The sequence below is a fragment of the Thunnus maccoyii genome, chromosome 18 (genome assembly GCF_910596095.1).
Source record: "Thunnus maccoyii chromosome 18, fThuMac1.1, whole genome shotgun sequence".
Classification (NCBI taxonomy): Eukaryota; Metazoa; Chordata; class Actinopteri; order Scombriformes; family Scombridae; genus Thunnus; species Thunnus maccoyii.
Genome location: NC_056550.1, coordinates 28,111,699 through 28,124,146, shown reverse-complemented (window position 1 = coordinate 28,124,146; position 12,448 = coordinate 28,111,699). Strand labels below are relative to the sequence as shown.

Genomic DNA, 12,448 nt, shown 5'->3' with positions numbered 1-12,448 from the left:
CACACAATATATAAGAAATATCCCTCTGAAGAAGAGTGTCAGACGGATATGTTGGATAGTTGCTTGTAATTACTGTCAAATACTATTTATATACAGTAAATCTCATACAGTAATTGGAAAAGTCTGTAGACAGTTGCTTATACTTTCAAATAATGTTTGTATGAAGTAATGATTATTGAAATTATGTTTACGTATGCCATTTTCACAAGATCCTATATATTGTACAGTATAAAACCAGTATTTACCAGGAATTTAATGTAAATAGATGAGACAATCACATACAATTAAAGCCTAAAGCTCTCAAGATACCTTTAATGGGTGTTCAAGGAGAATAATTTGAATATCATTTTACGTAAATTTTTTTGTGTTTCACATCTGGAAATCTGTGCTTTGATTGGGTGGCCGTAAGGATAAACTGGATAAAACAAGCCTTTATTTAAATTAGGTAATTTTAAAGTATTTCTTCAATGTTTTTCTTTTTTTTTTTCATTTTATAACGTAAGGCTCAAAGGGGCCACGGCTGGGGCACCTGAACAGGGGCCTTGTTGTTGTTGTTGTTGTTGTTGTTGTTGTTGTTGTTGTTGTTGTTGTTGTTGTTGTTGTTGTTGTTTCTTCAGCCGTCTGTAGACTTACATGCAAGTGATTTGACCTTCAAGGGTATTTAGTAGCTGTTGTTAATTGAAACTCACTGTAGTCCTCACTGTTAGTAGTCAAGAATACTGTATAAAACAAGCCATTATTTAAATCAGGTAATTTTAAGGTATTTCTGCAACGTTTTTAATTTTTTTTGTGCACATTTATACATTTATTTAGCATTCTAGCAATATTTTATATTTTTCTGTTTTTATTTTACAACAGTTGGACTGTAAAAATGCAGATAATGTCTACAGTAAATATCTGTATTTTTAACTTTTTTTTTTTTTACATTAAATTTAAAGTAAAAAAGTTGCCTTCATTTTACATTCAGTAATAGTAAAAATCCTGTTAAAAAACTATAATATTCCGTTATATTAATTTACAGATTACAATACAGATTGCCTTTATTTTATGGTTAATATTTTTAATAAAAATAATTTACTGTGTTTTTATGGCATTTACACTTAATGTAGAAAAAACAACAAAAACTGTAAAATAATATAGTAAATTTCTGTGAAATAACTTTTTTTTTACAGTGTGAATATAGATATGTGTAATGAATAGACACAGAAAGCCAAATTACAGAAATACAGTATGAACAAACAGGATGACACAGTTATAATGGATTAACAAATGTATGTTTATCATTTTAAAGGAAGAAAATAGTAACATTTATTTGCAATGTTCCTATTAAATCATTTAAGGACAGGTTCACAATGTTTCCAGTGTGTCTTAAAATGGCAGTCAGGTGTACATATGAACAGTGAAAGAGGTTTTCCTCGCTGTAATCATTCCTCCTGTTCATACTGGATATTAAAAGATCCTTCAAATGTGCTTTCAATGGAAGTGATGGAGGCCAAAATCCACAGTGTGTCCACACAGTCATTTAAAAGTCTGTGTGAAGCTTCTATTCAGCTTCATCAGTCTGAGTTAGTCATATCAAGTGGATATCTGACACATTTACAGTCTTTTTATGATCAAATTCCCTCTTTGTGTTTCCTCGGACAGTGTTTCCCTGTTGAGCTGCAGGTGGAAGTATAGTAACAAAAAGAGGAACTTTGGCACTAAAAAGACTGTAACGTTGAAAGATATCTACTTGATTTGACTCATTTGGACGCTGAAGCTTCATATTAGCTTCAGATAAACTTTTAAATACGTTTTTGCACAGAAGGAGGACTGTGGATTTTGTCCTCCATCACTTCCATTGTAAGGTCATTATGAAGGGATCTTCTAATGGTCAGTATGAACAGGAGGAATGATTACAGCATGAAAAACAGCTTTAATGTTCATTTGGGCTCCTGGCTGTTGTTTTAAGACACACTTGAGAAATTGTGAACCCGTCCTTTACATAAATCTTTTACTTTTTGTCTGCTGTTCCTCACTCCGTCCAGCTGGCGGCGGTGTGCACATTAAACCTGGTTTGTCAACTCCTCATAACTACCAAAGAAGAAGAAGAAGAAGCTAATCTGTGCAGTTAGCAAGTCGACAATAAATAAACTGTAAAACTAGCCCGGTAAGTAGCTTTACAGGCTGTTGTTTCAAAAAATTTAACCCGTATTATGATCACTGAGCTATCAAAATTGAAATATATGTAGCTAACGTTTTCGTTGCATGAGCGTAAATCTCGCTATTAAGCGATGCAACATGGCTAACGGTAGCAAAACAAACCAGTTACTAACCAAGACTCATTTCGTTCTGTTATTTACTGCCACATGTAACGTTAATGTTTAGCCACTCAGATGAAAACAAACTGCATTTCTTGACCGTCCAACGTTAAAATATCCCGGTCGTTGCTTCATTACGTGTCGTTTTCTCTCATGCAGAGAAGGTAACGCTGATTTAAAGATGTCTCGTTTTTAGGAAACAATATAATCTAGTAGAGTATTTTAAACCGTTTAGATCCACTTTTTAATTCGGCTTCCATCAAATGCACATTTTCAATACTACAGTAAAATTATAAAAGTTGTTGTTGCGCTCTATTAGTACTAATTATATTCAAGGCACCAAAAACCGTACTACCTGCAGTTAAACTGATTAATTTTTCAATGGGATTTTGTATGTATTAAAGGACGGGTTCACATTTTTTCAAGTGTGTTTTAAAACAACAGTCAGGAGCCCAAATGAACATTAAACCTGTTTTTCTTGCTGTAATCATTCCTCCTGTTCATACTGACCATTAGAAGATCCCTTCATAATGACCTTACAATGGAAGTGATGGAGGACAAAATGTATTTAAAAGTTTATCTGAAGCTAATATGAAGCTTCAGCGTCCAAATGAGTCAAATCAAGTAGATATCTTTCAACGTTACAGTCTTTTTAGTGCCAAAGTTCCTCTTTTTGTTACTATACTTCCACCTGCAGCTCAACAGGGAAACACTGTCCGAGGAAACACAAAGAGGGAATTTGATCATAAAAAGACTGTAAATGTGTCAGATATCCACTTGATATGACTAACTCAGACTGATGAAGCTGAATAGAAGCTTCACAGAGACTTTTAAATGACTGTGTGGACACACTGTGGATTTTGGCCTCCGTCACTTCCATTGAAAGCACATTTGAAGGATCTTTTAATATCCAGTATGAACATTACAGCGGGGAAAACCTCTTTCACTGTTACTATGGACACTTGACTGCTGGTTTAACACACTGGAAACATCGTGAACTCGTCCTTTTAACGCTGTTGTAACAGGACTCCATCTGAATGCCAAAACTTCAAAGCTGCAGACATGTCAGCTGACACCAAGATTGCCGAGCTGCTCACAGAGCTCCATCAGCTGATCAAACAGACCCAGGTGAGTGAGTGGCATTAGTTATTAAAACACTGATGGGTGGGTGCAGCTTATAGCGAGTTAATCTCACTTTTTCCGGATGACTTGCTGTGATGGATGAGTGAGGTCATTCAAGTCAACCAAATCCAAATAATCCTTGTGTACTTTCCAGGAGGAGAGATCACGCAGCGAACACAATCTGCTCAACATTCAGAAAACACATGAGAGGATGCAGACGGAAAACAAAAGTCAGTCGCTGTGTGATGAAGACACAGCGTAGTGTTGAAGTAGTTCAACAGTTTTCATATTCTATCTGGTTATTCATTTCTGTCTTCACTCATTCAAACATGTTTCCTTGTTCGTCTCTCCTCCAGCTTCCCCGTACTACCGGACCAAGCTGAGGGGACTTTACACCACAGCCAAAGCAGATGCTGAGGCTGAGTGTAGGTGAGGGGGACACATACTCGACTTTCTTTGAACATCACACCACACTGACATCCTTAAAGCCCTGCCTGGACAGCTTCAGTTTAATATAACTAACGATTATTCTCTCGGTTAATCGATTAGTCGTTTAGTGTGGATCAGTGTTTCCTAAAAACACCCAAGACGACGTCCTCAAATGTCTTTTTTTTGTCCACAACTCAAAGATAATCAGTTTACTGTCATAGAGACTAAAGAAACCAGAAAATATTCACATTGAAGAAGCTGGAATCAGAGAATTTGGACAATTTTTTCTTTAACAAAATGACTCTAAACGATTAATTGATTATCAAAACAGTTGTTGTTTAATTTAAGTTGGCAACTAATCAATACATCTACTAATAGTTGTAGCTTTCCCTGCTAAAGGCAGCTTGTGGTTGTTACATGTTAAAGATCAGTAAACTCCTACAGTCTCTGTCCAGTCGGGGCTTTTCTAGTCACAAATCGTCCGTCTTTTCATTACTTTTTGCATCCACTCATTCATTTCTTTTATGTCTCGCAGCATTCTGCGACACGCTCTCGATAAGATCGCAGAGATCAAGTCGTTGTTGGAGGAGAGGAGAATAGGTACGTCGAGAAGATTTTTCAACCGTCTCTCTGTAACTTTGAACGACAGATTTATATTTATTTATCTTGTTTTCGCAGCTGCTAAGATGGCGGGAGTTTACAGCGACAGCGACCCTCCCAGGAAGACGATGAGACGCGGCGTCCTGATGACGCTCCTCCAGCAGTCGGCCATGACGCTCCCTCTGTGGATCGGCAAGCCGGGGGAGAGGTAGCTGCTGAACCGCTCGCAGGAGATCACATGTAGAGAGTTTTAACTTTATAGCCTGTTTCTACAGGTCAGCTCAGGTCAGATCTTTATCGTCCCACAAGAGGAAATTAGCAGCAAGGCGACATAAAAACACAAAACCATGATACATAAACACAATAAAAAAAACATTACAGCAAACAACATTAAAAGTTGGGGCCTAAAGGAGAAGTGAGCGTGTGAACGGAAGACGTGGATGTATGAAGAGAACTGGATACAGGAACAACGCCGAGCTCTGAAGCTGCAGTAAATACAACGTTATGTACACTGACCCAAAAAGACTTTTTCCCACAGACTGATATTGTGAAAGTCACGTCTGTAAATCAGCAGATACGTTATTTTTGAGCGTCACAACCTGCGAAATGACTTGTTTCACTGTCAAGTCTAGAAGAGCTTCAGGACTGAAGTTAAGCGGAGGGCTAAACTGGTGGAAGTCTCTAGTGAGCATGCTCCATGGGCGCGTGTGCAGTATGTTTTCATGCGGGTCATTTCTTTACAGCAGGAAGTGGCTTTTTTTTTTTTTTTTGGCTTCATGCGCGTCTGAGCAACTTTCTTAGGAATGAACGGGACCTCGGTATCCAGTTGTCTTTCTACATCCGTGCCTGAAGGTCATAGGTTCAATCCCTCCACCAGCAGGATAATTCTGGGTGGGGGGAAGTGAAAAAGCAGCGCTTGCCCCCCTCCCTCATTACCCATGAGCCCTCGAGCAAGGCGGTTAACCCTCACTGCTCCGGTGGAGCTGCTCAGTGGCCAACTGGTCAGACTACTGACGATAAACTGCTACTAAACACGATTCAGACAACAAGGATGTTAAAAGCAAAGAGAATCAAGATGAGACGAATAAAACGCTGAGCTGAGTGAAAAACCAAGAGACGGTTTATAAAACATTAGAATTAAAAGCATTTATTGAACACGAGATGAAAACGTAAACCTGCATCTCTGAGCAGCCTCGAAAACAGGAAGACACTTCAAAATAAACCCATTCATTGATTAGGACGATTACTATGAACACCTTTATAATATAATAATAATAATAATAAACTTTATTTATATAGTACCTTTCATAATAAAAGTGCTTTACAGAAAGAGTAACAAACAAACAAAAAACAGATATTTAAAAATATTAAAAGAAAGGAGAAAAAAGAAATACAATAAACAATAAAAAGAATACAGTGATTAAAAGAGGTAAGAAGATAAAAAGAGAGAAAATCATGAGATAAAGATAAAACAGTAAAAAACAGCAGATAAAAGGTTGAGTTAATTAAAAGCAATCTTTATGATGTATTTCTAATACATTCTAACACTAAAATAACTCTTGTAGAAACAGTCGTTGGGCTCCTGTGATGCAGATAATGACTGTTTTTTCTCTCCGTTGACCTTCATCAGTCCTCCTCCTCTGTGCGGAGCGACTCCAGCCAGCAGCGACTACGTAGCCAAGCAGGGCGACAAGGTGGCAGCGAGGGTGAAAGCCGTGGACGGAGACGAGCAGTGGATCCTGGCGGAGGTGGTCAGCTACAACCATTCCACCAACAAGTAAGAACATCACCCCCCCCCCCCGACGCTGGAAGACGAGTTTGACCTTCATGAGTGAACATGAGGACACGTTGACTTGTCTCTGTCTCTCCCTGCAGGTACGAAGTGGACGACATAGATGAAGAAGGCAAAGAGTGAGTTTGTCTTCATACAACACTGACGTGTCCATCTGTGTGTGATTTGATGATCTTTCTGATCCTTTAAAGTTACAAACTTCATGTTGTTCCAAACATTATGAATTGATGATTAATCAGCTTTATGTAACCTGCCTCTTAATACCAACTAGAGCTGCAACCATTAGCCGAGTAATCCATGAATCAGCAACTATTTTGATAATCAAATAATCGTTCTAGTCATTTTTTCTTTTAAAGCAAAAATTAGGGATGCACCATATTGGATTTTTTGCCAATATCTGATATGCTGATATTTCCAACTCATTGTCGATATATGCTCATATTTTTACCAGCTGGCTGAGGAGACTATTATACATGCAAGCATAGATTATACTAATGATGATCAAGAAAGACAATATGCTGGTTGCCAACCGCCGTTATAAACCAAAAAGAAGAAGATTTTTTTTTTTCTAAACAGAGTGGTACATCCTGTCAGCCGAAGTGTTTCCTATCTGTGCAGCTGAACACAGCAGCTCCTCCGTTTCACCCTGACGGTCCCGGTGTTAACAAACCTGAATAACAAACCGGGGCTCGATGCTCCGGTTGGATCCACACGGAGAGCCGAGGCTAACGTTAGCTGAGAGGCTAGCGGAGGGAAGCACAGCCAGCTAGCCTCCCAGCTAACGTTAGCCCCGGTTTGTTATTCAGTGCAGCCTGCGGAGGAAACACCGGGACCGTCAGGGTGAAACAGTCCGTCGAGGGAAGCCCAGTCAGGCGGCGGAGGGAAAGGCGACTTATCAGCCTCTCATAATCGGCAGAATTCGCTGATGCCAATATTTTATTTTAGCGCTTTTATCGGCCGATACCGATTACGTGCCGATAATATCGTGTATCTCTAGCAAAAATGCAAAATATGAGCTGATTTCAGCCCCTCAAATGTGATAATTTAATGCTTTTCTTTGTCATACATGAAAGTAAACTGAATATCTTTGGCTTTTGGACTGTTGATGAGACAAAACAAGACATATGAAGACGTCACCTTTGACTATGATAAATTATAACGAGCATTTTTCACAATTTTCTATCATTTTATAGACAAAACGATGAGTTAAAGCCTTAATATCAACACGTCTGCATGTCCTGCACTGACAGGAGCCTCAATACTCAAAAACCTGAAAAACTCAATAGTTTGTATGTAGAAGTCTGAACGTGAGGCAACAAAACACTGGAGCATCATGACACTTTGCTGTTGTCATGGTGATGAATGAACACGTCACCCAGTGCAGCGCTGTGGCTCATTGATGTGTTTTAATAGTTTTAATACAACGGAGGAATCAGAATAACTTTGATACACATATAATACTGTTAGTAGATAAATTCAATGGTTGAGTCTAAATATGTAGAAAAATACACAAAACCAGCAGATGAAACCAGTCAGAACAACTTCATCTGTGGCTGATCGGTGTGTGTTTGTGTGATCAGGAGACACACTCTGAGCAGACGGCGGATCATCCCGCTGCCTCAGTGGAAGGCCAACCCAGAGACGGACCCTGAGGCCCTGTTCAGTAAGGACCAGCTGGTACTGGCTCTCTACCCCCAGACCACCTGCTTCTACCGGGCCCTCATCCACACCCCTCCACACAGGGTGAGACTCTCAGCGCTCAGCTCAGCTGTATTTTTAGCAAACAGCAGGGATGTTAGAAGTCAAGAAAAGTCTGAAAAGCAGCAACACTCCCATCAGAATATTTAGTGTTTATACATTTCAACAACCAATCAAAGCGTCTCTGCAGGTCTTTAAAGCCTTTAAAAGCCTTGAATTCTCAAAAAAAGAAGTTATTAATAAGTCTTAAATGTTCTGTCTCTTTCCTGCTGTAGACAGTAACAGTCGTAAGTGTGTTTGCGGCTGTCAGGAGAAGTTTTACATCTATAAACTACAGTGAGACGGTGTGACAGTAGATTGTGCTGCAGGCAGAGTTTCAGTCAGCAGCAAACAGTCACTGCTGCAGCTGCAGGAAGGATTCATTCACTCATTTGTAACTGGTTCATCCATCCATCAGGTTCCAGGTCACGTTCATTGATTCATTATATTACTATGAATTAGTGTTATATACAGCTGGGAAGCACAGACACAAATGTGATATGAAGCACAATAATTTCATGTACTTAATAAATAATTGTGGACCTTATTGTCTCTACAACGAGACCGAGAAAAAGATATTAAATTGCATTCTGTGTGGTATTAAAATGTCTTAAAGTCTTGCAGAAACCCTGTAAAAGTCTCTCAAGACCAAATGAACCAACCAGATGTGAAAGGAAGCTCGATAGAGTCAGAATCAGTCTTATCTTTATTTTTTCCATTTGTTTAAAAAAAATATATTGTTTTTCAAGAAAAGATTCAAAGATTTGATTTTCAAATTTGAAATTTAAACGACTTTAATTTCCCATCAGAACCAACCACACAAGCAAATCAGTCAAAAACAGAGAAAAGCAGCATAAATAGTCCAGTTTAGGAACTCAGTCTCACTGAGAGATATGTTAAAATGTAAAAGGTCATGAAGCTCATATTTAAAAGACAGACGCTTTTATCTGAAGCGACTTACAAAAGAGACAAAACAGTCAGGCCTGAGAGGACAGAGACTCAGGAAGAGATGTGGTACAGATTCTCAGGTACAAGTTTGATTACAAGAGGTGCTTTTATTTATTATTAAAATAAGAAATGACTGGAAGTAGACAAACGCATAAGAAAAACCATAAACAAAAAGAAAGAAGTGCAGCAATCAACAAACTGCTAAAAGGTTAAAGAGTGTTGAGGTGTTGACGGTAGAGTCGACGCTGAGTTTTCAGGCGTTTCTTGAACGCACTAGGTGAGTCAGCTGACCGATACGGAGACATTCACACACAAACACACCTTTTATCTACATAAACTCAGCTTTACCATTTAAAGTAAACACACTCCATCACTTCCACTGAAAGCACATTTGAAGGAGATCTTTTAATATCCAGCATGAACAGATTACAGATCACTGAAGCGTTTCTGCAATAAAACAAACTCTGAACAGGAAGTAGAGCCGACAGTAAAAAACCTCCTGCAGCCTCTGACCTCAGCGCGTGTGTGTGTGTGTGTGTGTGTGTGTGTGTGTGTGTGTGTGTGTGTGTGTGTGTGTGTGTGTGTGTGTGTGTGTGTGTGTGTGTGTGTGTGTGTGTGTGTGTGTGTGTGTGTGTTTGCAGCCTCAGGACGACTACTCGGTGCTGTTTGAGGACACGTCGTACGCCGACGGTTACTCCCCGCCGCTCAACGTGGCCCAGCGCTACGTGGTCGCCTGCAAGGAGAACAAGAAGAAGTGACCGCAGGGTGACACGACGGAGTCTGTTTCGGGAGCATTATCGTATTTTTGAAATGGCAAAAAGATGTTCAGAAATATTTGTCAAATCTGAAAATAGGCTCAGGTCTGCTTCTCCAGCTCTGATCTGATCATAATTTGTATTGATAGATGATGGAATCACCTGCAACGAAGGTGAAAATCTGAATCTGTGCACTGTGAATCAAGCAAAAACACCCCTGAACATCTTTTTAAATGAGACTATTTGTCAAATCACCACCGAGACACAGAGGGAGACGGAGCAGCATCTAGTGGCCGTTGGAGGAACTGCAGCTGAACTGAAGCTTGTTTGGTTATTCTGCCTTGAAAAGGCCAATTTAAGGGCCTAACTTGTATTTTTTTGTATATGTCAAGTGTGAATGAATGCTGTATAATACATTCAGCTGTGTATGTAAAGACCAGAATGAAAAAATGTGTTTGATTCATTTCTTAAAGACCCTCCTCTGCACGTTTTATGACATAAAATGAAAGTGAAAATACTTTGAATAACAGTTTGTCTGATGTAGTTTCTTCCTCCATCACTACACTGAAAGCACATTTGAAGGATCTTTTAATATCCAGTATGAACAGCAGGAATGATTACATCACTGTTCATATGGACACCATCAACATAGTTGGCAACTGATTGGTTTATCAGCTAGTCATTACATCTATAATTAATTGTTCACTTATATCTTGTAACATGCCAAATATATGTCCCCAAAAGTTAATACTTGTTAATATTTTCACATCACAATCCCTGTCTCCTCATCCTGTAAAACATTTTCATGTTTGATGATTCACATTTTCTCAAAATGACTCAAAATGATTAATTATCAGAACAGTTGGCAATATATTTTCTGTCAGATCACTAATTTATTAATCAACTAATTGTTGCAGCTTAAAGATATCACCTCATAAAAGGTTGTGTAAGTATTGTACTTAAGTCCAATTTTAAGGTATTTGTACTTTACTTGAGTATTTCCATGTGATGCTACTTTATACTTCCACTCCACTACATTTCAGAGAGAAATATTGTACTTTCTACTCCTCTACATTTTATTTGACAGCTTTAGTTACTTTTCATCAGGAAACAGTTTACTGAGATAATAAATCAAGTGAGAAGTAGGGTCATTTTCCATACAAACAGACCTCTTTTCGCAGCCAGTGGAGTCGCCCCCTGCTGGCCATTTAGAGGGAATGCAGGTTTAAGGCACTTCCGCATTGGCTTCACTTTTAATACCGGGAGCTACCCGCTTGAGCTCGGCGCCGTTCCTGTTAATAGTTCTCTTTATTTACACATCCATTAGGGGTGAGGGTAGATATTTCCCACAGCACGTGAAGGCAGCTTGCAGTGAGTTTGCATATTTCCCACAGCACATGAAGGCAGCAGCGGCAGTAACGCGGGGAAAGAGAAACAATCATGGCTGAAACGGTGAGTGTCTAACAGACCTGCCGGTTTTATCGATTAAAAATCACTCAAACGATTAAATACGTCAATAATATGAGCTGTACTGTTGTTCTAATTTAAGGCGGTACTGGTGAAAAGTGAACAGTTACGTTGTGAAGCCTCAGAAACACTTAAACCGCCTCAAACGGTGAATAACTAACGTTAAATTAGCATCACGGCAGTCGGTTCAGGTTCAGGTTCGCTGGTTTGATGCTCCGAGTTCTTCTTTCCTGTAATAATAATCACAACTATCAAACATTAATAATCTTTATATTCAATCGGTTCTTTCAACTATTCAACAATCCTTTCAGTTTCAGTTTCAGTTTCAAGTCATATGATGGTAATAAACTACCGAAAACAAAAGTTTACACTCTGTAATTGGATATATAACAAAAATATAAATAATATGTAAATAAATCATTTATATAAATAAATTTAGTGAAGTGGAAGTATAAAGTAGCATCAAATTCACCTCCGTACAACAAGAAAACCACATTTAAGAATATATTAGTTAATTTATTTAACGCATATCCGGTTAAAAGTAACGTTGACGTCAACAGGAAATGTCCAATCAGCTGCCAGTTTATATTAATTAATTAATATTAATATATTATGTCCTACAGTTAGTTAAAGCTCTAATCTAACAGTCCTGTAGTCAACTTTACCTTCATGAAGGTTATAATTAATGCTGCAAGGATTAATTAATTCATCGATTAGTCAGTCGATCAACAGAAAGATATCATCAATTAATCGTTATAAATTAGTTTTCAAGAGAATAGTGAGGACATGCTGCCTTTCTTTATTTTATATCATATATAGCTGCAAATTAATCGATTATTACGACTATTTTGATAGTTGATTAATCATTTTGAGTGATTTATAAGAAAAAATGTCCAAATTATCTGTTTCCAGCTTCTTAAATGTGAATATTTTCTGGTTTCTTTAGTTTTCTATGACAGTAAACATTTCATGGACCAAACAACTAACAGATGAATCCATAATGAAAATGATAGTTAGTTAAACTGAAGGTGTCCGGGCTTTAACGATGTGATAAACAGAACGATCACGTGACATCTGACCTCTACTCTCACCGGGCTGTGGTGAAGAGTCCGGTAGAACGAGGAAGCTGGAAGAGAAAAGAACGAGGAAACGTATTTGAATAAATAAAAGAAACATACTACAGAGCAGCCCCTCATACTGCAGTCTGCTTGTTTTGTCCAATAACTGTCACATAGAACAAGAAAAAACACATTTGAGAAGCTGGAACCAAAGACATTTTTGGCATTTTTGCTTGAAAA

At 38.4% G+C, this 12,448-nt stretch overlaps 2 protein-coding genes across 2 annotated transcripts in view; both read left to right on the top strand.

Annotated features, from left to right (window-relative positions):
* Positions 1-2,041: 2,041 nt before the first annotated feature.
* Positions 2,042-10,212, top strand: sgf29 (SAGA complex associated factor 29). Its single transcript, XM_042393377.1, has 10 exons — positions 2,042-2,149; positions 3,326-3,428; positions 3,577-3,652; positions 3,779-3,851; positions 4,387-4,451; positions 4,530-4,659; positions 6,082-6,228; positions 6,327-6,362; positions 7,824-7,986; positions 9,570-10,212. The coding sequence occupies exons 2-10, from the start codon at positions 3,363-3,365 to the stop codon at positions 9,684-9,686; spliced, it is 873 nt and encodes a 290-aa protein (XP_042249311.1). The 5' UTR covers positions 2,042-2,149; positions 3,326-3,362; the 3' UTR covers positions 9,687-10,212.
* A 729-nt stretch (positions 10,213-10,941) lies between these two features.
* LOC121884500 (nuclear factor of activated T cells 2 interacting protein) overlaps positions 10,942-12,448 on the top strand; it is a 9,599-nt gene continuing 8,092 nt past the window's right edge. Inside the window, exon 1 of the mRNA XM_042393349.1 lies at positions 10,942-11,135. Coding sequence (XP_042249283.1) covers positions 11,124-11,135 — 12 coding nt within the window. The 5' untranslated portion in view covers positions 10,942-11,123. The remainder of the gene's footprint in view (positions 11,136-12,448) is intronic.

Excerpts from the sequence above, each read along its gene's own strand:
- sgf29 (XM_042393377.1), top strand. The coding sequence starts at position 3,363 with ATGTCAGCTGACACCAAGATTGCCGAGCTGCTCACAGAGCTCCATCAG. Across the intron at positions 3,653-3,778 it reads GATGCAGACGGAAAACAAAA|CTTCCCCGTACTACCGGACC; the intron begins GTCAGTCGCTGT and ends TCTCTCCTCCAG. Across the intron at positions 7,987-9,569 it reads TCCACACCCCTCCACACAGG|CCTCAGGACGACTACTCGGT; the intron begins GTGAGACTCTCA and ends GTGTGTTTGCAG.